Consider the following 25,227-nt stretch of genomic DNA (forward strand, 5'->3'; position numbering starts at 1 on the left):
CACAAAAAGTCATGATCTTTATGTTCTTGGTTTAGTTTTACTGTCTTGTCTGGTTTTCTGTCAAGGAAGCGTGGATGAGGACCCAGATGAGGCAGGAGGCAGACCGGTCCAGGAACTAAAGCCGAACCAGAGCACACATGACAGGAACATGACATGGACGAAAAAAGACATGAAGACTATAATGGACTGGCAAGGTGAAAAGGAAACCAAGGGGTTTAACACAGAAGGACCCAAAGACCATGAGACTAAAGCTGACTTTGTTTAAACATGTCTGCATTCAAAGTGTGTACAAAGTTTTTGTACATGACATTAAGAGAAGGTCTGTGATGCACCAAACGTCTGTCCACCTCCCGGCCTCCACATCCACCCTTCACTGCTTTAACAACACTAGGACTAGGAGGGGATATTTACAAGCTAACGGTAGCTTTGTCAGGCAGTCTGTGGATAGAAGTATTTACTAAACACGGGTTAAAAAACGAAGCAATAAAAAAGGCCGAACAGAACGAGGCGGCTGAACCAGAGATGCTAAAACCTGGTGCCTTCATTACCCACAATGCAGCACCACTTGCAGCTCAGCTATGTCTGATAGGTTTGTATTGGGAGTTAAAAGCAAGTAGAAATGATCAGGTCATTTTTGTTTTAAAGATTATTTTCCTACTTGTTGGAACTCCAAACACCAGAGTTGCCTCAAATGTAGTTCCCTTCCTGGAGGCAGGGGGTCAGATCACATGAGCGTTAAGATGATTTTCCAAAGCAAACACCTGAACTGTGAACACTCCTCATGCCTGGTTTGAAACCCACTTAACCCACAGGCCACGTCGGAGGGCACAAAGTTTCACTGTGAGACAGGGAGGGGCGCTGGGGGCCACACTGCGGAGGGGAAACATGTTGGAGCGAAGGTCTTGCTATTGCATATATCACATAGATTAGTCCCTGCTTCTAGAAGCTCCAGTGATCCTAAACATTTGGAGGTTTGCATGCTGCTTTGCACCTTGTGACTGGTATGGTTAAAATGTTGGAGTACCTGCTCCACACAAAGGGCAACACCATGGCGACGGTACAGAGTCTGAGATAAGAAGGTGGTCAGTGGAAGACTTGAATGTGAGTACGAGCAGTTCCCATCCAAGCAGCCCTCCGTGTTGGAAATGACAGCTCCCAATGTTCACAGCAGGCGTGGCATCTTAAGAAGAAAGTCTGTCTCAGCTGTCTCCTCCCTGGGACTGAACTAAAGGGAGATGCATGATGGGAAGCTCCAGATGTTTCCTTCCTGCATGATACCAAAGATTTTTGTGTATCAGAGTGAAAAATCATCGCCTCATTTGAGTCTTTGACGGTCCACGATGCATACATATTTCAGCAGATATAACTGGATTTGATGCTTTCTGTTGGATTAGACCAAGAGTATTGTTCATGAATATCTCTTTCCCCAGATCCAGTCTTCATGACGTCTCCTGTTGCTAAACAAACTCTCAGATGACCGACGTCCATTCAAACAAACTTAATTACTTCAGTGTTCAAGTGGCTTAACTCACGGATGCCGACATCAGCTTTCAGTGTTCAACTCCTATCCCAACTCTTCAGATCCTCAGGGATCTGTTCTGGGCCCATCTCTGTTCAGTTCCCTTCAGTTTCAATACAATTATAATTTCTCTCTATGATTAATAAAGTACTTTTCCATTTCTTTTCAAATACAAACATATGTCACCTCAGTGCAGGACCTTCAAATGGTCCAGACTCTCCGTCTTAGAGTCCAGATATAATGCACGTTGAAACTAAACATGATTGTTCCTTTGGCATCAGGGCGACTACACAATGAGCTTTTTAAAGTCTGTCTCTTTAAGTTTCCAGTGCAGAAAACCACCTGAGGATTTGTCTTCTGAACTTTGGACACATCAGTTGCACTCAAGTTTGAATTTACATAAAATAAAACATGAGAATTTGTCAAAATGTTGTATTTGTGTATTTTTTTTTTTAACAATGAGCGTTCAGTAGTTTTTGAGGCCTCATATAAAGTCTGTGTTTATGTTCATTATATTACTTATTCTTTCTTTTTCTTTGCACAGCAGTCATAAATCTATCAGCTTGATTAATTATTACATCATCATGTAGATCTTTTCTGTATTAAAGATAAAATTCTCACCCCTGCGATGCGGTTATAATGTCAGCTCTCTCTAAAAGTCTCATATTCTGTTATATTTGTTGCTGTTTTTCTATCAGTTTCTATCAACATTAGTATCTTCATCATCGGAGGAATGATCCATTTCGGTACATGCAACGAATGATCTTGACTCTATGTTGCATACCCACCGTATGGGTACACGTGGACTGAAAATATTACTGTAAAATAAAGAAAAAGCCATTGCAGAGTTTGACATTCCCTGCTTGACGTAGTCGATATAAAAGTAACGGTAGTCCTGAAGCGATGTCCTCAGTGCTGGGTGCAGTCACAAAGATCTCGTCGCTAAGTGAGAAACTAACACACAGAACCAGAACAGTGACGCACATACATCCACATCACCAAATTTTGTCCAGTACAATTCACGAAGCTTCACGACACGTTGAGCCCATGAGGGGCCTGTTTCCCCTCCACATTTTCGGCCCAGCCGGTGTCACGCAGAGACAGGTGAAGAGTCCGATTAGTCCGTCTCACTCCAGGCCAAAGGTGCTGGTTTCCTCCACAGCGATCAATAGTTTATCGTACAGGATGGTGTAGGAAGGGTAGGGAGGCAGGTCGAGGCGGTTGAAACAGGTGTGAGCCCTGACAGAGGGGAGACAAACTGATGAGAGGCCATTTCAAGGAACATGCATGATAATTTTATTACTCTTACATTAATACATGCAAACCAGTTTAGTAATGGGAACTAAGCTATAACTTTTTGTTAGACATCACAACCAGGACCGTAAACACCCACCAACCTGCCAAGTATGGGTTAAAATTCATTACAGTAGCTAAAAATGAAAACTAACTGTCCAGTCTGTGCTAAATCTACATTTCCTATGAACACTATTCCAACACATCATACAACAGCAATTCCAAAAAAAGTTGTGAGTGTATAAAATGTAAATAAAAACAGGACTTGATCATTTGTAAACTTCAACATGTTTCATTCCCAGCAGAACACAAACAACAAAGCAGATGTTGAAATGCAGACATTTTATCGGTAAAAGGATGTTTACTATTGTCTATCATCTCCTCTTTTTTAACTTCTTTTTCTGAAACTGTTCCATAATTTCAGACCCATTTTGTCTCAGATTGGTGAACCTCTGCTCATCTGAGAGACTCTGCCTCCCTGAAATGCTCCTTCTACATCCAGTCATGTTACTGACCTGTTGCCAGTTAACCTGATTAGTTGTCAAATGCCCATCCAGATGATTTTGATTTATACCGATGACTTTTTCAGCCTTTTGTTGCTGTTGTTCGAACTTCTTCAATACATGTGTTGCTGCCAAGCCTCTCTTCAAAAGCTCATCCAGTTTCTACATTTGATGTCCTCATCTTTGTTCTTCTTCTGCTTGTTTTCCCCTTCCTGTTCCTCTTCTTCTTTGGTTTGTTTCTTTCGCTGCGTCGCATCTGCTCAGCACTGCCCCACGATTTCTGGTGGTATCGCTTTGTTTTCTGTGTCTAAATTCTCTGAAAACTAACCAAATTATGTGTGTAACCGACGCAGATGACGTAGGAAACTGTCCATCCATCTGCGTATCCATTTTCTGCGTCGAGCATAAATGTGTCACACTCAGCCGTGGCTTCCTGCTCTCTGGCTTTGCCATTACCTCATCAGCTCAAACACTTCCACCTGCCATTTACCTATCAGTGTGCCTATTTCTGTCCTGTTTCATTCCCTAGTTGCTAGATTGTCTTTGCGCCCATGCCTGACTCAGCAGCGTTCATCTCCGGATTGATTCCCTTTTGCCGACTCTGCCTGTGCCTTTCAGCTTAGCCCTGTCCTGAATCTTTCTGAGGTCGTCTCTGTTTCCCCGGTACCAACCCCGCCTGTTTCTGACCTTATTTTTTGTCTCAGTCCTTTTTAATCTCTGGATCAACCTGAATCACGTCTGGAAGGACAGGCATACGCAGTGAATCTCACCCGCTTCAAACAATTCCACATCATCCTGAACTTTTCTGGACTCAGCATCCTGTCATCTCTGTCAGTCCTGTCGGCCCAGAGGAAAACCTGCTTACCTGACCTTACCTGGAGAAAATAATAAAGCTTGTTTTATTCCCGACTCATTGTGTTGCATTTGGGTCCACAGCCTCCCTGTTACAAAATGGACCTTAAGGGACTCGGGGGAAATAACCTTAGTTGTCAAGTCTTCCTCCAGTTGTCTGTTTGTATTTTGTACTAATTACTTATCCAGCCTTTTGTTGCTGCTGTTCCAACTTATTTGAGATGTGACAGCTAAAACTGACAGTTTGCTTGGTGTGACATTACAAGATAACAGAAAAAGGCTTGTAATTTGATTAAGTCCAAATGTTGTACCATATGGTGATACAATAGATCTCAGAAAGCAGATGTTATCAAATATGACACACAAAGTGTTAAAGGATAATATCAAAAGGATAATTTCTGGAAAAGAGTGAATATTGTTTGTTATTTTTATGAAAAAAAAATCAATCAACAATTTAAAGAAAGATGCACGATTAAATACTTTCAGTTGCATTTATAATCTGGATTATTTTAATGTGTCTAGTGGATATTTTGATTGGCTAGTAATTTTAGGTATTTACCAGCCACACTTCCTGGTAATTAAAAAGAGAAATATTTCATTTAGAGCCACTACTATCAGACAGACATATCTGATTCTGTCTGGAACATGCATTTTCCATCTGAAGCCTCCAAACTCTGGCACTTCTTCCTGCTCTGCAGTGAAACCAGAGCCTGCTCTCTGTTTCTGCTGGGCTTGCTCTTATTTAACTGCTGTTCACCAAATTACTGCCCTACACTGAGGTCAGAGGAATATGCTTTGTAGAACGTTGCATCTACCTTCACTGCAGAGGAAGGAGAAGACCAGAATAGCTCTTTTGCTGAGCTGGTGCATGGTATGAACAATGTCAGAGCCCCCCTAACGATTGTAGTGTCACCATATTTGATGTCAAATGAACAACAGTCAGCACAAAGCCTTCGGTTACTGCACAGAAACACTTCAGAGTTTCACTTTTGCCATGGATGTTTTAAGAGGGGTAGTCTGTACATCAAACTAAGATTAAAAAACACAGATCTAGGAGAAAGAATGAGAAGAAAAGGAGATTTTTTTTACAAATGGTCTCAGGCTGCTTAACTGCTGTTTTGGTCTTGCATCATAGTAAATGGAAACATTTGGATAAAAAGTTAAAAGTCCAGAAATACAACCTTAATTCCATTTCCTAGATGGATTTGTTTTGCTCCAGATGTTGTGTGTTGGTGAAAGGTCTGGACTGCAGGCAGGCCAATTCTCCTGTGAAGCCATGATGTTGTGATGGATGCAGGATGTGGTTCAGCATTGTCTTGCTGAAATCTGCAAGGTCTTCCCTGAAAGAGACGTTGTCTGGATGGGAGCAGATGTTGCTCTAAAACCTCCATGTACTTTTCAGCATTGATGGAGCTTCACAGATGTGGAAGCTGCCCACGCCATAGACACTAATGCAGCCCCATCCCATCAGAGGTCCACTGATAACAAGCTGGATGCTCCCTCTCCTCTTTAGTCCATGCTTTCCAGAAAGAATTAGACAGTTTGATCCATCTGACCACAGGACAATTTTCCACTTTGCCTCAGAGCTTTAGTCCTGAGAAGATGGTGGTGTTTCTGGATCCTGTTCACATCTGGCTTCTTCTTTGCATTGCGAATTTTAGGGTGAACTGTGTTTACAGACAGTGATTTCTGGAAATCTTCCTGAGTCCATGCAGTGATTTCCAGTAAAGAATCATATCTGGTTTTAATGCAGTGCTGCCTGAGGACCCAAAGATCACCAGCATCTAGTTTAGACCTTCATTGAGGAACCCTTACATAGAGGTTTTAGAGCATGGATGTTGAACTCGGGTTGTTGAGGAGCACTGTCCTGCAGGTTTCAGATGATTCCCTGCTTCAACACACCTGACTGAAATGAATGAGTTTTTGTGCAGAACCTGCCAACAAGCTGTTGGAGCCATTTGAATTAAATCTGGTGTGTTGGAGTAGTGAAATAATAACCTGCAGGATAGCGGCCCACAAAGACCGGAGTTTGACATCCCTGTTTTAGAACAACATCTGTTCCCATCCAGCCTTGCAGATTTATGCAAGACAATGCTGAACTACATACTGTATCCATCACAACAGCATGTCTTGACAGGAGAAGAGTCCTGGAAGAGTCAGTTTCATTATGTAATATGTTGTTTATGTTTCACTGAGATTAAAATGTGGCTTTATGAGATTATTGAATCGTTGCATTCTGTCCCAGAGTTACCTGGGTAGTGATGTGACTTTTCCCCACTTCTCGATGCAGAAGCGTCGAAGGCCATTAGATCCTCGCAGAGCGGCAAAACCTTCGTAGGGAACACTGGACGTCCCCGTGACAAACTGCAGCAGCCGGAGGCGCTGCTCGTTGTTGAACCTCTCCACAGCTGCCCAGAACCACCGCATCACTATGTGGCCATCGTGGTAACCTGCAGCAGTTAGGCGACATAAAAATATAAGCAAAAACAAACTTTCTGGACATAAAAAGACTTTTTCAGGCTTTCCTGATGTTGCGACCCGGATGCTCAGGTTGAGCATGCTCTTATGTCTGTAAACTGACAACATACAGAGTAACAGATGTTAACACACCTCCTCTGTACTCTGTGTTGCTCCTCCAGTCACTCAGGTCAATCTCCACAGTCCCAGCGATGACCAGCTCCAGCTCCCGCGCATCAAACACCGACACCAGCCTGGAGTCCACCACCTGTCCAGCAGATAAGACGTGAAGCTTCTCTGCAAGCAGCCACATGGTGTTCAAACTGGTGAAAGTGTGAGTCTCTGACCTCATAGAAGCCTCTGACCAGCGCTTCGGTCTGCTGCACCACTCCTCTCTCCACCCTCCACTTGGCCATTCGCTCGATATAATCCTTCTTGTTCTTCTCCGTCACCTGCAGGTTGGAGCCACCTGACTTCAGCTCCCGCTCTGTCACCTGGAAACGGGAGTCCACAGACTCCAGTCAGGCTGGAAACATGTGTCACAACATCCGTTCCACATCTGCGCCCAGTTTTAAACTGGTCCCAGTGGAAAAAACGCCCTGGAAAAATACCTGTAAGAACTCACGTTACAGGTGACCACATCTCCCACTCCTCTCTTTTTCTCATCAGTTTCATAGATTTATCCTTCCTCCTCTTCCCTCATTCATCCATATCCTCCCTCTCTCCTTCATCCATTCATCCTTCCTCCTTCTCTCTTATTCATTCACTCATTTTCCCTCCACCCCCCTTCAATGTTCTTACCTCAATAATTATTCCTCTTCACCATCCTTCCTCCCCTTCCTCATCTATTCTTCCTCCCTCTCCCAAATATATTCATCTGTCCATTCCCCCACATCTGTCCATCCTTACTTCCTTCATCCATTCATCCATCCTCCCCCTCCCACATTAATTCATCCTTTGATCCTCTCTTCCTTCCCTCATCTATACATTCTTCCCTCATCGCTTCATCATCCCTGTCCTCGCTCCATCGCCTATCCATTCTTTTCTCCTCCATCCATCCTCCCCTTCTCTCATTCATCCTTCCATCATCCTCTTCATCTTTCATCCTTTACCCCATCTCAACTTTTTCTGTCTCTTCATATTATTCATTTCAGGTCACTCAGGTCACTGATATTCTGAGAAAGAACTCCCAGTCTGAGTCTCCTTCCAGTCCCAGTTGAACCAGTCGGAGAACTTTCAGTTCACCTCGTCCATCCTTTCGTACCATACTGGGGACTCAGAACTGCTGAAGGGTCTGGAGGTGTTCATTTTAAAGTCCAGACCACAATAATTCCTTTTGCTTCCAGATGCAACAGCAACAACGTTACGTTTACCTCATGATGCTTGGTAGTTTAATCTAAACCAGGGGTGTCCAGTCCTCAAGGGCCAAAGTCCTGGAGGGTTTTAGATGTGTCCCTACTCCAACACACATGATTCAAATCAAATGGCTCACCTCAACAGCTTTGCTTCTTTAGCTGCCCAAGCATGCTGACCCATTAATCTGATGCAGGTGTGCTGCAACTGGAAACATACAAAACCTGCAGGACAGCGGCCCTTGAGGACCAACCTTGGACACCACTGATCTTAAGGGAGTCATGCTGTCACACATACTAACACACAGTCACCTGGCCAAAGACCTCCTCGTTCACAGTGAATGTGAGGTCCAGGATGTCAGTGATGTCGTTGTCTTTCATCCACTGCAGAGACTGGTGGAACTCCTCATCCAGGTACTCCAGATCCGACAGGTCCGTCGCCCTGGACGACACACACAGCTCACACTAACAACGCTGCTCGCTTTGTCATGGTTTGTCAAAGGTGCTAATCAATGAGAAGTTCTGTTCAGACTGAGGACTAAAGGTTAAACTGACACATTTAAAGACAAACCTTCAACAGGCTTATAAATCTTAACATGAAACTGTGGATATAGATGAGAAATGAGGAGTCTCCAGGTGTGTATGAGTGTGTACTGACAGTCTGAGCAGCGCCTTGTAGAAGGGTCTGGTGAAGAAAGCATCCAGCAGGTACTGATGGATCAGAGCCAGGCCCAGAATACGACCACTGAAACGGAACCTGGACACACACAGATGTTACAGGTGTACATTCACATTTTTACTACATTTATTCATCTTTCTGTTGTTGGTGTTTGACATGAGCCACTTATTGTTCTCCATTACACTGTTTGCTAATATTATTATTCATTAATAACCAGAAAAGCGCACACCTCCTCCTAAGTCCTAGGTCCAGCTGTCCTCTCCAGGACCTAACTAGAGAGGCTGAGGAGTGTGACCCCACTGTAGGTGAGACACTCTGTCTGGTCCCCCTTCTTAAACAGGGGGACCACCATCCTGGTCTGCCAATCACAGGTACTGTGTCTGATGTCCATGTGATTAAAGAGATGTGTCATCCAAGACAGTCCCACAACATCCAGAGCCTTGATGAACTTCGCTCTACCCTCAGGGCCCCTACACCAAGAAGCTTTATAACGTCAGTAATCTCAGTTCCAGACATGGTAGAGCCCACCTTAAGTCCCAAGACACTCTGCTGCCTCACTGGAAGGCATGTTGGTGGGACTGAGGAAGTTTTAAAAATGTTCTCGCCGCGAGGTCAGCAGCTCCTCATCCTCACCGTGCACTGCTTCCCCTTCCTGAGCTGTCTGATGGTGGACCAGACTGTCCTCTGAGCTGTCTGGAAGTCGGCCTTCATGGTCTTACAAAACTCTTGTCATGATGGAGTTTTTGGCTCAGCAACCACTAAAACTGCGTTCAGCTTGCCCTGCCAGTACCTATCAGTGGCCTCACACGAATAAGGACTCCTTCAGGCTGATGGCATCCTTCACCACTGGTGTCCAGCAACGGGTATGACACACACAACAGGCATAGATCACTTTATGGCCACAGCTCAGGTTGAGGAACAATCTGACTTAATGTGTCAATGTAGGGCCTGTCAGGCCAGACCAACATCCTCCTCCACCATCAGCTGACAACTCCCCTCCTCTCTTCACTTAAGTGTCCAAGACATGCAACTACAAGTCCAATAACATGACCACAAAGCTGATAAGCTGAGACTTGGAGTGTCCTGGTGCCATGTGCACATGTGGACACTCTTATGCGTGAACATAGTGTCTGTTAGGGACAATCTGTGCCGAGCACTAAAGCCAAAAAAGAAAGTGCCATCCAGATTCAGATCAGAGGGGGGCATTCCTCCCAGTCATATCCCTCCAGTTCTCACTGTCATTGCCCTTGTGAGCATTAAAGTCCCCCAGCAGAACAATCGCTCCATTGCCAACAGCAGGGCCTATCAGGTTCATCGTGCAGAACTTGATAGGCCCTACTGTTTGGCCCATAGCACATACAAGACTCAGTGTTTTAGTACTTCAGCATCTGCTCTCCTGGATGGTATGAACTGATGGATCAATGCAACATTCAGTAGGTGGTTTTAATATTTAGGCTGATCACCAGCAGCTGCATCCTGAGAGGAGACATTGAGAGGTTAGAGACAATCCTCTGCACCGATCATCACGGGATTCTTACCGAGCTGGTTCGTGTAAAACCTGTTTAATGTTCTTACTGCAGCGAGAGAGACAGAACAGTTAGAGCTGTGTGTTTAGGATTTGTCTGGGAACACTGATCAATAATACAAATGTTTCTTAAAACTGCTTTTAGTGTTGCAGAACTTACCATTCCAGATGATTCTCAACAAATGCTGACATGGGGCTGATCTGAACGGTATACGTGTCGTTAGCGGAGTATTCGAACAGACCATAGTACGGGTTAAAGAGCTCCTGAGACAGAAGGAAGAAGAACTCTCTGGAAGGTCCGCTGTAGTCTAATCTGAAGAGACAACATGAGAGAGACAGACATGTGGGAAGACATTTTAATATTTGGTCACAAAGTTATGGTCTTAGGCATCTTAGACTGACTTTAAATACTATTTTGTTTAAAACAAGGGGATTCTGATTCCACACAAATACCCTCTTAGATTTCAGTCAGGATCCGGGATCTGTGTTGCAGAGGTGTACAAACTGTACAGAAACTATTCCAGCTTACCGTTTATCCAAGTAGGTTTTAAGTTACACTTTTGAGTATTGTTATATTTAGTTGACCTCTTTTATTGGCCAGCTAGTTTATTCATTCTTTTGTATTTTTGTATTAATTTCTGGGTCAATAAAAACAGGTTTTGAAATTACTTTGTGTTCTCACTGAATTGTATTATGCCATCCATGTTGGATTTTAGTGTGTCTTTGAGCCCAGAATACATTTAGTTCTCCTAAACCAGGGCTATTCAACTCAGTCATACGAGGGCCACAGTCCTGCTGGTTTTCCATGTCTCCCTGCTCCAACACACCTTACTTAAACACCTCACACCTATTTCTATTTTATCACTCTTAGTTGTACAGCACTTTGGTCAACATATGCTGTTTTTAAACGTCCTTATAAATAAAGTTAATGGTACAGAACTTGATAGACTGTTGGAGCAGGGCGATATGGATTTGGATGATATGTGTAATACAAATAACTTCACTACTGTTGAATGTGTCTGATGAAGCATTTTGCACATTTTTGATGGACTGTTGAGTATTCTGCACACCATACTATGCCTTCACTGTGTTTACCACTTGTGTATTTATTTATTCTGTGTACTATTTCATTATTCCCTACTCTTATGGGCTGCTGTCAGGGTACCAGTCACCAGTTCCAATCCTTTCTCATGCTAATGCAGACTGGAATGACAATATACTCTTTTGAATTCTTGAATCCTTGACAAGTCAGGTAATCTGAGGATAACAATACAGAACCCACAGGTGGACGTTCTGTTGGTTTCTGTCCTCTTCCAGTTGCAGATGCGTCTTGTCTGTGTGCCGCAACACTACTTTTTGGGGTTCAAGTTTGATATCAAACAATTTCTTTTTTGTTCTGATGAGAAATATCAGCAGAGATAATATTTCTCCAGCTTTATCTTTATCTACTCGCTGTTAAATCCAGAACAGAATATAAAATTCTTCTCCTCACATATAAAGCTCTTAGTGTCAGAAAGTGCCTTAAGATGACTACCATGGTGAATAATCTGTGTTTAAGTCAGTTGGTACGAGCTTGCATGACTCTCAGTCTGCCAGAGGAGGGCTGGTGAACAGGTAGTGTCCTGGGTGGGCGGGGTCGTCCCAGATATTTGTGGCCCGTTGGAAGAGACGACTCGAATAGATCTTCAGGCGTGGGAGTGGGGAGCCAATGATCCACTCAACAGTCTTGATGACCAGCTGCAGGTGTTTCTTCTTGGATGCAGTGCAGCTGGCATACCACACTATACGTCCATAAGTCGGGACACTGTTGTGCAGTGGTAAAAGGTTTTCAGCAGAGGTATAGGGAATTTGTTTCTTCTCAGCGTTCTCAGTAAAAAGAGACGCTGCTGGGCCTTTTAATAATGTGGGTGGTGCTCACAGTCCAGCCCAGGTTCTCAGAGATGTGCAGTCCAAGAAGCCGCTGCACTTCTTTCCCATTGATGCTCAGGCCTGAGTGCAGTGTGGTCCTCGACTTCTGGAAGTCAGTGATGATTTCTTTTGTGTTCTTGGTGTTAAGGCTGAGGTGCTTGTCACTGCATCAGGCCGCCAGTTCAAAAGAACCAAACTTTCTGAGCAAACAAACTAGGATTTGATTAAGAAGTGACGGAGTGAACGCACCCTTAAAGAGATATTTTGTTACCATATCTGGTTAAATTGAAACTGTTTCTAAATGCAACAGACACAAGTGTGTTGATTTAGAACATGCAGGATTGATAACTGCTCACATTTACTAATATGAAGATGACTTAGCAGCAGATTATAAAAAAAACACATTGAACATTTAAATCATAAGAGGTGCAGAAAATTTTCAACTAGAGGTTGATGAGGGCCCAGGATCTTACAGAAACAGCAGCAACACTGAACACTGTCAGCGTGTGTGACTCGAGGTGGTGGTATCCGACCCAAGGGGGGGGGTTATTTCCACAGTCTGACACCTCTCTGTCACAGTTTACTTCTCACATCAGGCAACATGATACTAAAGCCCAACCTGCCACTTTCAGTCAGTGTGTTTGGATTTAAACGCTGCAGTGTAACACATTCAGCTGTGTCCCTGTGGGGGTGTGTTTGTCTCACCCTTCCTCCCCCAGGAAGGTGACGTAGAGCTTGTTCCTCTGCAGCTCTTTGCGAGAGTACGCCATCACCTGATTGAAGGTTCCTTCCAGCAGGTGTTCCCTCCTGATCAGCAACCTGAGACACACCAAACCCATTTAAACACACACCGTTCCTCTGACTTGCCAGTCCATCAGGTTTACTTGAGGTTTCATTGAGTCCTTGGTCTTACTTGATCTTTCCCGGTCCCTGGCCGTAGCCTTTAGCTTCCAGTTTCCTGTAGAAGTTTCGAAGTTTGGCTTCAAAGTCTCTGCGGTAAGGAGCTGGAGCCCTGGCCCTCTGCAGGCCTACACACACACACACACACACACACACAGTCCAGATGTTTTACATGGATTTGATTATGACATTAATGAAAAAGACAACACCCATCAAAATACACTAAAATGTGTGAAATCTGAGAAATAATTGGATAAACCTTTAGATACAGCTTTCCCACAGTTAGTACTGAACTGTGATTGGCTGTTTGCAGTTTGCAAATCCTAAGGGAGTGACAACTTCATATCTATCGAGACGATTCATTTGGTTAAGTCTTCAAAGTATTTGTTTTGTATAGTACAAGCTGCATTACCAACAAGAATAAAAGACAGATGTTTTTCTGGAAAGGTAGACGTAACAGCTGATCCTCAAGAAGGTAAAGTCAGGAGTTCTGCCCATGAGCAACACGCTTCACAAACATCTCCCAAAGCCATGCTGTTCCCTAATTTTATACTTCAGTTTGTGCTGGTCCATAGCATCTTACTAACAATTAAAGCTTGTGTAAAACAACCAGTCCCACAAAAGCTGGGCTACTGTGTAAAATGTAAATGAAACAGAATGCAATGATGTATAAATCTCATCAACCCATATTTTATTCCCAATACAAGATAAACAACATATCAGATTTTGAAACTGAGACATTTCATCATTTCATGGAAAATTTTAGCTAAATTTGAATCTGATGGCAGCAACTACTAAAAAGTAGTTTCAGGGTGATGTCTAGTATTGCATAGCATCCTGTCTTCTTTTAACAACTGTGAAGTGAGGAGACCATGTTGCTGGAGCTGTAGGAGAGGAATGTTGTCCATTTTGGTCTGATGCAGGATTCTAGCTGCTCAACGGGGAGCAGATGTTGCTCTAAAACCTCCATGTACTTTTCAGCATTGATGGAGGTTCACAGATGTGGAAGCTGCCCACGCCATAGGCACTAATGCAGCCCCATCCCATCAGAGATGCAGCTTTTCACCTGTCCACTGATAACAAGCTGGGTGCTTCCTCTCCTCTTTAGTCTGCAGGACACGCTGCCCATGCTTTCCAGAAAGAATTTCACATTTTGATCCATCTGACTAAAGAACAGTTTTCCACTTACCAAGGTACCAGGAAATTTTTTACAGGAAGAAGTACCAGGGTTGTAATTACAGGAAGTAGTACCAGGGTTGTTTTTACAGGAAGTAGTACCATGGTCGTTATTACAGGAAGTAGTACCAAGGTTGTTATTACAGGAAGTAGTACCAGGGTCGTTATTACAGGAAGTAGTGCCATGGTCGTTATTACAGGAAGGATTACCAGGGTCGTTGTTACAGGAAGTAGTATCAAGGGTTGTTATTACAGGAAGTAGTGCCAGGGTTGTCATTACAGGAAGCAGTATCAGGGTCGTTGTTACAGGAAGTAGTACCAGGGTCATTATTACAGGAAGTAGTACCAGGGTCGTTGTTACAGAAAGTAGTACCAGGTTCGTTGTTAAAGGAAGTAGTATCAGGGTCGTTATTACAGGAAGTAGTACCAGGGTCGTTGTTACAGGAATTAGTATCAGGGTCATTATTACAGGAAGTAGTATCAGGGTCGTTATTACAGGAAGTAGTACCAGGGTTGTTGTTACAGGAAGTAGTACCAGGGTCGTTATTACAGGAAGTAGTATCAGGGTCATTATTATAGGAAGTAGTATCAGGGTCGTTATTACAGGAAGTAGTACCAGGGTTGTTGTTACAGGAAGTAGTATTAGGGTCGTTATTACAGGAAGTAGTAATATGGTTGTTAGTACAGGAAGGATTACCAGGGTCGTTGTTACAGGAAGTAGTATCAAGGGTTGTTATTACAGGAAGTAGTATCAGGGTCGTTATTACAGGAAGTAGTAATGTGGTTGTTAGTACAGGAAGGATTACCAGGGTCGTTGTTACAGGAAGTAGTATTGTCTGAAAGCCTATTCGTCTAAAGCCGTGATTAACGAAGTGTACCTGAACGCCCCATCACGTGAACTGTGCCTGAAGAGTGCATGCAGGGCACCTCCGTTTTGACATGCGGGGATGATGAGAGCAGACACGGAGGAAAACCGTTCTTTGTTCGTGTGCGTTTTATGAACAACAAGTAAGTTGTATGTTACATTGTTACATGTTTAGGTACTTTACATGACTATTTGTAATTTTATTTGTTAACTTTACTTTAGTCTTTTCCCTAAATTTCTTATTGATTAATAAGAGGCTGTATCTTGCTAGCTTGTGAAACGTGCTCACTGTGTACAATGTGTAGCTTGCTAAAGTAAGCTAATCCCTATTTGTTGTGTATTTGTACACATTTAGTGTATAACTGTTTATATTTACCGTGTTCACTAGCTTGAAAACTGCACTCCTGTAGTAGTTATGTTTGTTGATTAATGAAGAATTATAGGGTGATTTGAGGAGGCATTTCTTGTAGTAATGCCAGTTCTGTATTGTTTCAAAGCAATTTATCATCAGTCACACAAGTTATTCACATTATTAACAAGTGTTATTACTTGCTCATTTGTTTATTAGCTAACAATATTCTAATTGTATTATCCTGTTTATCTTTCTGTTTAGACCACACACACATACACGCTCATCAACAAGCATTCTTATACTTAAGCATCTAACCTGCCAAAACCAACCTGTATCTGCTGCAATTGATGACCAGAATAATAAAGCTGATGAAGGATTCTCTGGCCGGAATCTGTCCATTGTGTTCCCATCCCAAAGTGAACCATTAATCCATATTTTACAAGTATCAAGGGTTTTTATTACAGGAAGGATTACCAGGGTCGTTGTTACAGGAAGTAGTATCAAGGGTTTTTATTACAGGAAGTAGTACTAGGGTTGTTATTAGAGGAAGTAGTACCAGGGTAGTTGTTACAGGAAGTAGTATCAGGGTCATTATTACAGGAAGTAGTATCAGGGTCGTTATTACAGGAAGTAGTACCAGGGTTGTTGTTACAGGACGTAGTACCATGGTCGTTATTACAGGAAGGATTACCAGGGTCGTTGTTACAGGAAGTAGTATCAAGGGTTTTTATTACAGGAAGTAGTACTAGGGTTGTTATTAGAGGAAGTAGTACCAGGGTAGTTGTTACAGGAAGTAGTATCAGGGTCATTATTACAGGAAGTAGTATCAGGGTCGTTATTACAGGAAGTAGTACCAGGGTTGTTGTTACAGGACGTAGTACCATGGTCGTTATTACAGGAAGGATTACCAGGGTTGTTATTACAGGAAGCAGTATCAGGGTCGTTGTTACAGGAAGAAGTACCAGGGTCATTATTACAGGAAGTAGTACCAGGGTCGTTGTTACAGAAAGTAGTACCAGGTTCGTTGTTACAGGAAGTAGTATCAGGGTCGTTATTACAGGAAGTAGTACCAGGGTCGTTGTTACAGGAAGTAGTACCAGGGTCGTTGTTACAGGAAGTAGTACCAGGGTCGTTGTTACAGGAAGTAGTAATATGGTTGTTAGTACAGGAAGGATTACCAGGGTCGTTGTTACAGGAAGTAGTACCAGGGTTGTTATTACAGGAAGTAGTACCATGGTCGAAATTACAGGAATTAGTATCAGGGTCGTTGTTACAGGAAGTAGTATCAGGATTGTTATTACAGGACGTAGTACCATGGTCATTATTACATAAGGTAGTACCAGGGTCGTTATTACAGGAAGTAATACCGGGGTTATTATTAGAGGAAGTAGTGTCAGGGCCGTTATTACATGAAGTAGTACCAGGGTCATAATTACTGGAAGTAGAATCGGGGTCGTTATTACAGGAAGTAGTATCAGGGTCATAATTACAGGAAGTAGTATCAGGGTCGTTATTACAGGGAGTAGTACCAGGGTCGTTATTACAGGAAGTAGTACCAGGTTCATAATTACAGGAAGTAGTATCAGGGTCATTATTACAGGGAGTAGTACCAGGTTCGTTATTACAGGAAGTAGTACCAGGGTTGTTACCATCATTTAGACAAGTCGCTACTATTACTGAGAAATGACAAGCAAAAATTATTTAATCCATGCACAGGTGTCAGTGACAGACAGACCAATCAGACACACCGATGTAATGCACCGTGATTTTTTATTTTTTTTTTTGACAAGCAGGTCAATCAGGCCACTTTTGGGTCCAGGCCACTGGGAATTGTTTGCTTCTGCCGTTGGCCAATACTGGCCAGGCTGAGTGTGTATTCATGATGTCTCTGGTTTGCACTGGCTGTTTTTTCTCTTGTTTTCCAGGTCAATTTTGAACACAGACAATACCATAGCAAACAAATGAAGTTCAATTATGAGCTAAGCTTCCCTGCTGTGACCCAATTTCCTTTAATAGAACCTCCCATCAATAGCATGCATACTACAACACACACGCACACACACACACTTGTGGTCTGCTTGAGGTCTACTGGAGTTCATTAGGGACGTTAGTGCAGTTGAACACAGCAGGCTCTAATCATGCCAAACAGCCGTGATAGTGTTTTTTACTGTAAATTAATGTAGAGAAAAAAGAGAAAAATCACCAAATACAAAACCTACCAGGAGAGTTCTGTGGGGAGGAAGCAGGGGAACAGCGAGGAGAGAAGCTGAAGCCAGGGTGGATGGGGTGAGGGGGAATATAGGACATGATCTCCTCTTCAAACAAGCTGTAAACAGAAGCAGAAGCATGTGGGATGTTATTTTCTGTAACACATAAAACATAATTGGCTGTGAAGGTGGATGTTGGCATGGATAGAAAGTGTGTGAGTCAGCGTACCTTAACAGGATGACCAGGTCTGCATCACATGATAGCTTCTCCACTCCCTGAGTACCTTCTGTCCGGATGTAGTGGATCTTCTCCCTGAACGACCAGAATGAAAATTCAATTCATTGTCATGAAATTACTGTAAATATTTACCTTTCAGTGTTAACATTGCTTCTACTGAAGGCTGAAAAATATGCTGTATATTCACTGAGCTACATTTAAAGTAGCTGCTCTCTTCTTCTTTGGTTTACATCTCAGAAACATTTGAGGATGCGTTTTTATTTAAGCCCACCTTAGTGCGTGGTTTCTGCTTAGGCTGGGCTGCCGCTCCTGCAACATGTCAAATATGTTGGGCTGTCGAAGGAATGCCACAATCTTGTCGTTGTAAGCTGGAGGGAGACAGAGCAACATGAACACAGCTTGACAGGAAGAAAAGAAAAAATCATCTGAAAGTATTCAAAAGCTTTAAAATAATGTGATGTCATTGCGACGCCTACATGGAGCAGTCAGCTGCTGCGGGTCAGCGTGATGATGACTACGAATGGCTGCTACCAGACTGTTTCCAGGCCGGGCCATGAGAGAAGCCCCTCGACTCCTGGACACCTCAGATGCCTAAAAAAACAAAAAAACAACAATTAACACTTTTTATTTCTTCTATTTCTAACTGTTCTTTATTTAACAGACAATTTATAAATTTACCTGAGATTAAAGAACTAACCCACTTAGCAAACAAGAGTTTTCAAGTTTTTCTTATATCGTACAATAAATAGAACTGAATGATAACTACACAAGACCATTTTATCAGATCCACCTGTTCAAGCACTTATAACAGAAATAACTAATTAGCCAATCACATGGCAGCAACTCAACACATGTAGTCATGTAGAGATGGTGAAGACGACTTTCTGAAGTTCAAACTGAGCATCAGACGAAGGAAGAAAGAGGATTTAAGTGACTTTGAACGTGGCATGGTTGTTGGTCTGAGTATCTACTGGGATTTTCACACACTACCATCTCTAGGGTTTCCAGAGAATGGTCTGAAGAAGAGAAAATGTCCAGTGAGCAGCAGTTGTCTGGACCAGGATGTCTTGTTGATGTCAGAGGTCAGAGGAGAATGGGCAGACTAGCTGGAGATGATAGAACTGAGATAGTAAAAATCTCATTAAATCAACGTCAAAAATTATCCTTGAAACAACACAAATATCTGACATACAAACCATATTGAAAGTGCTCATACAATCGATGCGTTCAATAAATGTAAAATCTTCCACCAAAACTGAGATTTTTCCAATATAGTTTCAACTATAATCTAAACGGTGTTCCATTGTTTAAGCAATATTGATGAAATTTCCATCTACCAGGCTTTTTTCTCCACCCATTTCCCCCAAAGTGTTTCTTAGAAAAGAAACAGAAAACATGCATTTATTCTCTAAACCACTGGTTCCAACCGAGGTCTGCAGAATAGCATCTCTGGACATACAACACCTTGAAGCAGATGGGCTACAGCAGGAGAAGACCATACCGGGTGTAACTCCTGTCAGCTAAGAACAGGAAACTGAGGCTACAATTCACACACACTCACCAACATTGGACAAAAGAAGATGGAGAAACGTTGCTGGTCTGATGAGTCTCCATTTCAGCTCCACATTCAGATGCTGGGCTCAGAATTTGGTGGAAACATCCTTAAAACATGGTTCAGGCAGCTGGTGGTATAATGATGTGGGGGATATTTTCTTGGCCCACTTTGGGCCCCTTAGTACCAACGTGGCCTGGTTTAACCAGCACAGCCTACCTGAGTATTGTTGCTGACCATGTCCATCCTTTTATGACCACACTGTAGCATCTTCTGATGCTAATTCAATTTTTATTTTATCTCAAAAAAAGTCTGGACATTCCTTGTGACCCTTCTTCCATGTGACTGCGGAAATGGATGTCAAGTTTATTTATAAGCACATTTAAAAACAACAGATGTTGACCAAAATGCAGTACAATTTAAAAGACAACAATGTTTGTTATTCATAAAAACTTTGCGATTCTCTTATATAAAATCTAGAACATACTGCAAGTCCTCCAGCTGAACTAATGCTGACAATGCATGTGTGACTTTAGGTTTAAGCTGCTACATATGGCGTGCTACACAACATGCAGCATGCGGAGAGCAGCAGCTACAGGAACCGTGCTGCTTCTTACAATCCATCAGTGAAAGTGTGTGTGAACAGATGCTGCTTGTACAGGTGTGTTTCAGTACCTCCCCCGCGCTGTAGCTGCGAAGTCTCTGCAGGTGCTGTCTGTGGGCGAGGTGGCCGGGCAGGCGGCCGTTCTGCAGGGGGATCCGAGGGTCGATGAAGGTCGTGGCTCGACTGTTGTGATCCACAAAGAAAGACTACGAGACAGAATGAAACATACTAAAATACCATAGCATGTAGTATATTTCTAGTATATTTCATCCAAAATGTCACATTTGTAGGTTTTTATGATTAAACACAATTTTAAAAACACAAAACACTTCAGTCACAGAACACATTAAATCTTTAGCAAAATTAAACACTTGTAAATATATAAACTACCATAAAACCTATAGCTGTGTCCCAAATCAAGGTCTACGTACTTCGAAGTACAGGATTATCTTCTACATACATCACTGTGGTGCACCTAGCACGTCCCTTGTTTGGAAGCCGCCTCTGAATTCACCCTACAAACCCACACTTAATTTGGCCCGCAGCGAAGGCTGCTGGTGGTGGGTCCTTCAAAGACTCTTTTCTCCCTCAATTTATGTCGAACCAGATGCATCAAACAAGCAATAAAGACTATGCAGGCTAAGTTAGTCTGTGCACTCTACATTATACTCTACATACTCTATGTACTACTTTATGTACACTACTTACTACTCAATGCACTATAAGTACTGCTCTACACACTACTCTACGCACTCTACGTACTACTCTACGTACATTATGTACTACTCGACATACTCTACGTTCTATTCTATGTACTCTACGTACTACTCTACGCACTCTACGTACTCTACGCACTACTCTACGCACTCTACGTACTATTCCATGTACTCTACGTACTACTCTACGCACTTTAAGTACTATTTTATGTACTCTACTTACTACTCTACATACTGTACACACTACTCTATGTACTCTACGTACTACTCTACGCACTCTACGTACTATTCCATGTACTCTACATACTACTCTACGCATGCTATGTACTATTTTATAGTATATACTCTACGTACTATTCTATGCACTCTACTTACTACTCTATGTACTACTCTACGCACTTAACGTACTACTCTATGTACTCTACGTAATCTACATACCACTCTACGCACTCTACATACTATTCTATGTACTCTATGTACTACTCTACGCACTCTACGTAAAACTCTATGCACTCTATGTACTACTCTACGCACTCTACATAAAACTCTATGCACTCTACGTACTCTATGTACTATTCTACGCAGTCTACACAGTCTACGCACTCTACGTACTACTCTATGCACTCTAAGTAATCTACGTACTATTCTACGCATTCTACGTACTATTCTATGTACTCTACATACTGCTCTTCACACTCTACGTACTACTCTACACACTCTACGTACTCTATGCACTATTCTACGCAGTCTACGTACTACTCTATATACTCTACGTAATCTACGTACTACTCTACACACTCTACGTACTACTCTACGCACTCTACGTACTACTCTACACACTCTACGTACTACTCTACGTACTCTACATAATCTACGTACTATTCTACGCATTCTACGTACTATTCTATGTACTCTACATACTGCTCTTCACACTCTACGTTCTATTCTACACACTCTACATACTCTATGTACTATTCTACGCAGTCTACGTACTACTCTACATACTCTACATAATCTACATACTACTCTACACACTCTACGTACTACTCTACGTACTACTCTACGTAATCTACGTAATCTATGTACTACTCTACGCACTCTACGCAATACTCTATGTACTCTACATACTACTCTACGTACTCTGTGTACTACTCCTGAATTGGGACACAGCTAATATTTAGTCACCATATCAAAGACAAATTGTTGATATGGTGAAATTGTTTTTTTTAACACTTTGACTGTACATGATTTATGTAAGTGAAGTTTATAGAGAAAAGAAAAAAAATCAAACACTGCACAGACCAACGCTGTAGACTGATGGAAATTCTTATTACAATGTACTCAAGTCAATCAACATGGCTTTCCAGTTTCCCTACGACTCAAAGCTCAGTAAACATTTGTGTAGATAAACACATTTTGGAAGAGTCTCCTTGTGCACTGAATTCATCCAGAAACAAAGTCTCACCCTTTCTGAATTAATGTCAGATGGCGTTCAATAAAATCGCTGACAAATTTCTCCCAACGGGAGACTAATAAAGATATTTTGACTTTTTAAAGGAAACCTGACCAAGCCTTGCCTTCCAGAAACCTGATAATGTGAAAACTGTGTGATTACTGACAGTATTATCCCGAGTTTCTTTCACTCTAATAACTACTGACCAAAACCACGTTTAGGATTTCTCTCTGTTGTTCCTGGATGGACACGGAGCTCCTTCCAGCCTGCTGTTGTTGACCTTAAACTCCAAGAAAAATTTGCTGTAAATTCCAAGTAATGAGCACAAATAGTGCTGATGTAAGCTGCTGGTTTATGGGTCTGGAGGACATGTATGTTTGCACACCTGGTGGATGTGTTTAACAAACTGGTTTGTAGGTGGGCTTACTGGAAAAGGCAGTACTTTGAAATGATATCATGATATCTTTCTGTGTCCAAGCAAATAAATGTGTTTAGTGTTTGGTAAAGAGTGTGAAGCTGATCATAGTTGTCCAAATCAAGGCTGGTGTTTTACTCCTTAAATGTGAGGTTTTGCTAACTGAAATTTTTATTTTAGTGGGTAATCAATCAGTCACTGTAAATCTCAATCAGTTTAGAGGATGTAGATGTTTGAAAGTTTCCTCCAGGAGTTTGTCATGGAGTTTCATTGTATATATAAATCTTTCTCGTAAAAATGACAAGCCCTGCATCATAATGCTGTTTATTGATCTTAGCTCAGTATTCAGGACCATCTCTATTGAGGAACTGAGAGCAAACTGAGCTTTAACACCAAAAAATTGGATGTTGGACTTCGTCCAGGCAGTTTGGACCATTTGGATCAGCATCCTTGGTTGAATAGGTACAACACAACAAAACTGACAATTTTTTTAAATAAAAAAAAGGAGAAAAAAACAATAAAATAAAATAAATATGGACATTTAAAAAAATAATAAATAAAAAATAAAATAAACAAGGGGAGAATGAAAAAAACATAACATGGATATTTTTTTAATAAAAAATTATAATAAAACCGGAAAAAGAATAAAATAAAACTAAAACAAAAAATTAACAAATAATTAAATGGACATTTCTAAAGCATTTAAAGGCTATCTCATCTGTAAAGTTGTTCATATAAAGTATATGTACAGCATGGACTGTCAGAGAGACGGGATGTTACCGACCTCTGATGGTCATCCAGCTGAAAACCAGTCAGGTCGCTGCTCTGTCTCATTTTGCTTTGCTGGCTTCTCACGAGGCGACCTACCTTTCCCTGGGGGTCGGTTTTGATCTCCCAGCCTCTGGGCAGCTCCAGCTGTGTGTCTGTGAACTTGTTGAGGAAGACCACCAGGTCCCGGTTATGTTGGTAGCGCTCGAAGTTTCTGGCGTCGCGACGCACCTTCAGGATCATGTGCTTCACACAGCTGCTGCTGGTGAACATGCGGTAGGCTGCCTGTGCAGAGAAAGACCAACTTTCACCTCAGTACCACAACACTAAAGTCTAACTACAGACCAGTTTGGTGCTGGGAGGAACACTTACATAGTTGCTGTGTAAGATGGTGAAAAATTCTGGATGTGTGATGAACTTGACAGCAGGTGACTGGAGGAGATGGCTGATCTTCTGGTGATTGACAGGAGAGGGAGGACCTGCAGACAGACAACAGGGTGGTTTGAAAAAGCCTTTCCTGATGAGCTGCTGTCCAATACCGGCCACTAGAACCCTAAACATGAAGGCTATGGGCAGCATGAACAGGTCGCTCTTTACTTCTGGTTCCTTGTTTCAATAGAGAGATTTCATTAATTTTTTCCAAGATGAACCGAAATGAATCAGTAATTTAAGATAAACTTTAAAATAAATGAAAAATTAACCACAGAAACTTCCTTCATGGTCAAAAAGTGATTAAAAAAAACCCAACTAATTATTCTACAGCCTCCTACAGTTGGGGGTGTTTCTGCTCTGACATATTAAAAACCATTAATCCAAACAAATAGACAACTAAACAACATAAATTCTACATCTGTTTGATTCATTATATTCTGTACAGAAAAGATAAATAATGATTGAGGAGGGGTGCTGGTGCTGGACCTGTCTGGGCAGAGTCAGAGTCTCCGTCTGAACTCCGACTCCCGCCGTCCTCCTCCGTGGCCATGGTCCTCTGGATGTTCTGGTACCTGCAGGATGAAACGTGAGAAGCAGAAATGCACAAGTTTCCAGCTGTAACACTGGTCGATGCTGTGTAAGCTGCGTGTAAAGAGAACGTCCTGCATGCATCTGATGAGCTTTCCACTGCAGAGGACTTTGTTTAAAGCTTCAGTTCTGCTTCCAGACACCAGGTGTCAGCCTGGGTCCACTACAGGAAGCTAACAACACAACTCGGACTATTCTGAAGCTCTTCTCTGAGCTATTCCTTCACCCTTTTTTCCTCATAGTTTTATAAATTTAAATGGTATTTAAGGCATTTTGTTTCATTATGTTTTATAATTAGATAAAAACTTTAATTGAAATTTTTATTTAATGAATTTAACCATTAAGAACTGATAACCCCTGAACATTGAAGCTGGTTTACCTTAACAAAACATAAAAGGAAATGTTTTTACACATTTTTATTTTACAGATATGGTATCAAATCACATTTTTAATATTAAAGTCATAACAAGTGAAAAAAATGTACAAGAAAGACCAATTCTATTATACACTAATCCATTAAAATAAAACCACACCTCCAGAAAAGCTGGGATGCTGTAAATAAAAACAGAATGCAATGGCTTGCAATACCCATTCGTTCGTTCGTTCGTTCGTTTATTCGTTTGTGCTTTAATTTATTTCAAATTTCCTCCACAACAACAACAACAAAAGCCATTTAAACAAATATTATTAATTAAGAAATAAATTTCATGTGAAGAGAACAAAATATGAATTAAAATAAGTGTAGACTGAGGCCACAGCTTATTGCACCAACACTTCACGTGCAAAATGCAGCATTGACTTCAACAGAATCATAAAATTTCAAATAGAAGCAATAAAAGGCTGAAAAAGTAATGAGTTCAAATCAGAAACAAC

General features: G+C 41.9%; 1 protein-coding gene and 1 long non-coding RNA gene across 3 annotated transcripts in view; one reads left to right on the forward strand and one right to left on the reverse strand.

Moving 5' to 3' along the window:
* Positions 1 to 1,764: 1,764 nt before the first annotated feature.
* Positions 1,765 to 25,227, reverse strand: part of LOC121629039 (E3 ubiquitin-protein ligase HECW1) — an 84,973-nt gene continuing 61,510 nt past the window's right edge. For both annotated transcript variants that reach the window (XM_041968529.1, XM_041968528.1), the window contains 17 exons: positions 24,253 to 24,338; positions 23,707 to 23,813; positions 23,434 to 23,619; positions 20,054 to 20,188; positions 18,303 to 18,417; positions 18,098 to 18,194; positions 17,818 to 17,901; positions 17,601 to 17,707; positions 13,002 to 13,116; positions 12,794 to 12,907; positions 10,341 to 10,493; positions 8,635 to 8,733; positions 8,289 to 8,418; positions 6,972 to 7,118; positions 6,778 to 6,892; positions 6,419 to 6,617; positions 1,765 to 2,758 (listed from right to left, as the gene is read on the reverse strand). In XM_041968529.1, the coding sequence (XP_041824463.1) occupies positions 2,647 to 2,758; positions 6,419 to 6,617; positions 6,778 to 6,892; positions 6,972 to 7,118; positions 8,289 to 8,418; positions 8,635 to 8,733; positions 10,341 to 10,493; positions 12,794 to 12,907; positions 13,002 to 13,116; positions 17,601 to 17,707; positions 17,818 to 17,901; positions 18,098 to 18,194; positions 18,303 to 18,417; positions 20,054 to 20,188; positions 23,434 to 23,619; positions 23,707 to 23,813; positions 24,253 to 24,338 (2,101 nt within the window). In that variant the 3' untranslated portion in view covers positions 1,765 to 2,646. The remainder of the gene's footprint in view (positions 2,759 to 6,418; positions 6,618 to 6,777; positions 6,893 to 6,971; positions 7,119 to 8,288; positions 8,419 to 8,634; positions 8,734 to 10,340; positions 10,494 to 12,793; positions 12,908 to 13,001; positions 13,117 to 17,600; positions 17,708 to 17,817; positions 17,902 to 18,097; positions 18,195 to 18,302; positions 18,418 to 20,053; positions 20,189 to 23,433; positions 23,620 to 23,706; positions 23,814 to 24,252; positions 24,339 to 25,227) is intronic.
* Positions 10,975 to 15,820, forward strand: LOC121629067. Its single transcript, XR_006008326.1, has 3 exons — positions 10,975 to 10,987; positions 14,995 to 15,172; positions 15,643 to 15,820. It is a non-coding gene; the product is annotated as an uncharacterized LOC121629067 (long non-coding RNA).

The sequence above is a fragment of the Melanotaenia boesemani genome, chromosome 18, assembly GCF_017639745.1.
Source record: "Melanotaenia boesemani isolate fMelBoe1 chromosome 18, fMelBoe1.pri, whole genome shotgun sequence".
In the NCBI taxonomy this organism is placed as follows: Eukaryota; Metazoa; Chordata; class Actinopteri; order Atheriniformes; family Melanotaeniidae; genus Melanotaenia; species Melanotaenia boesemani.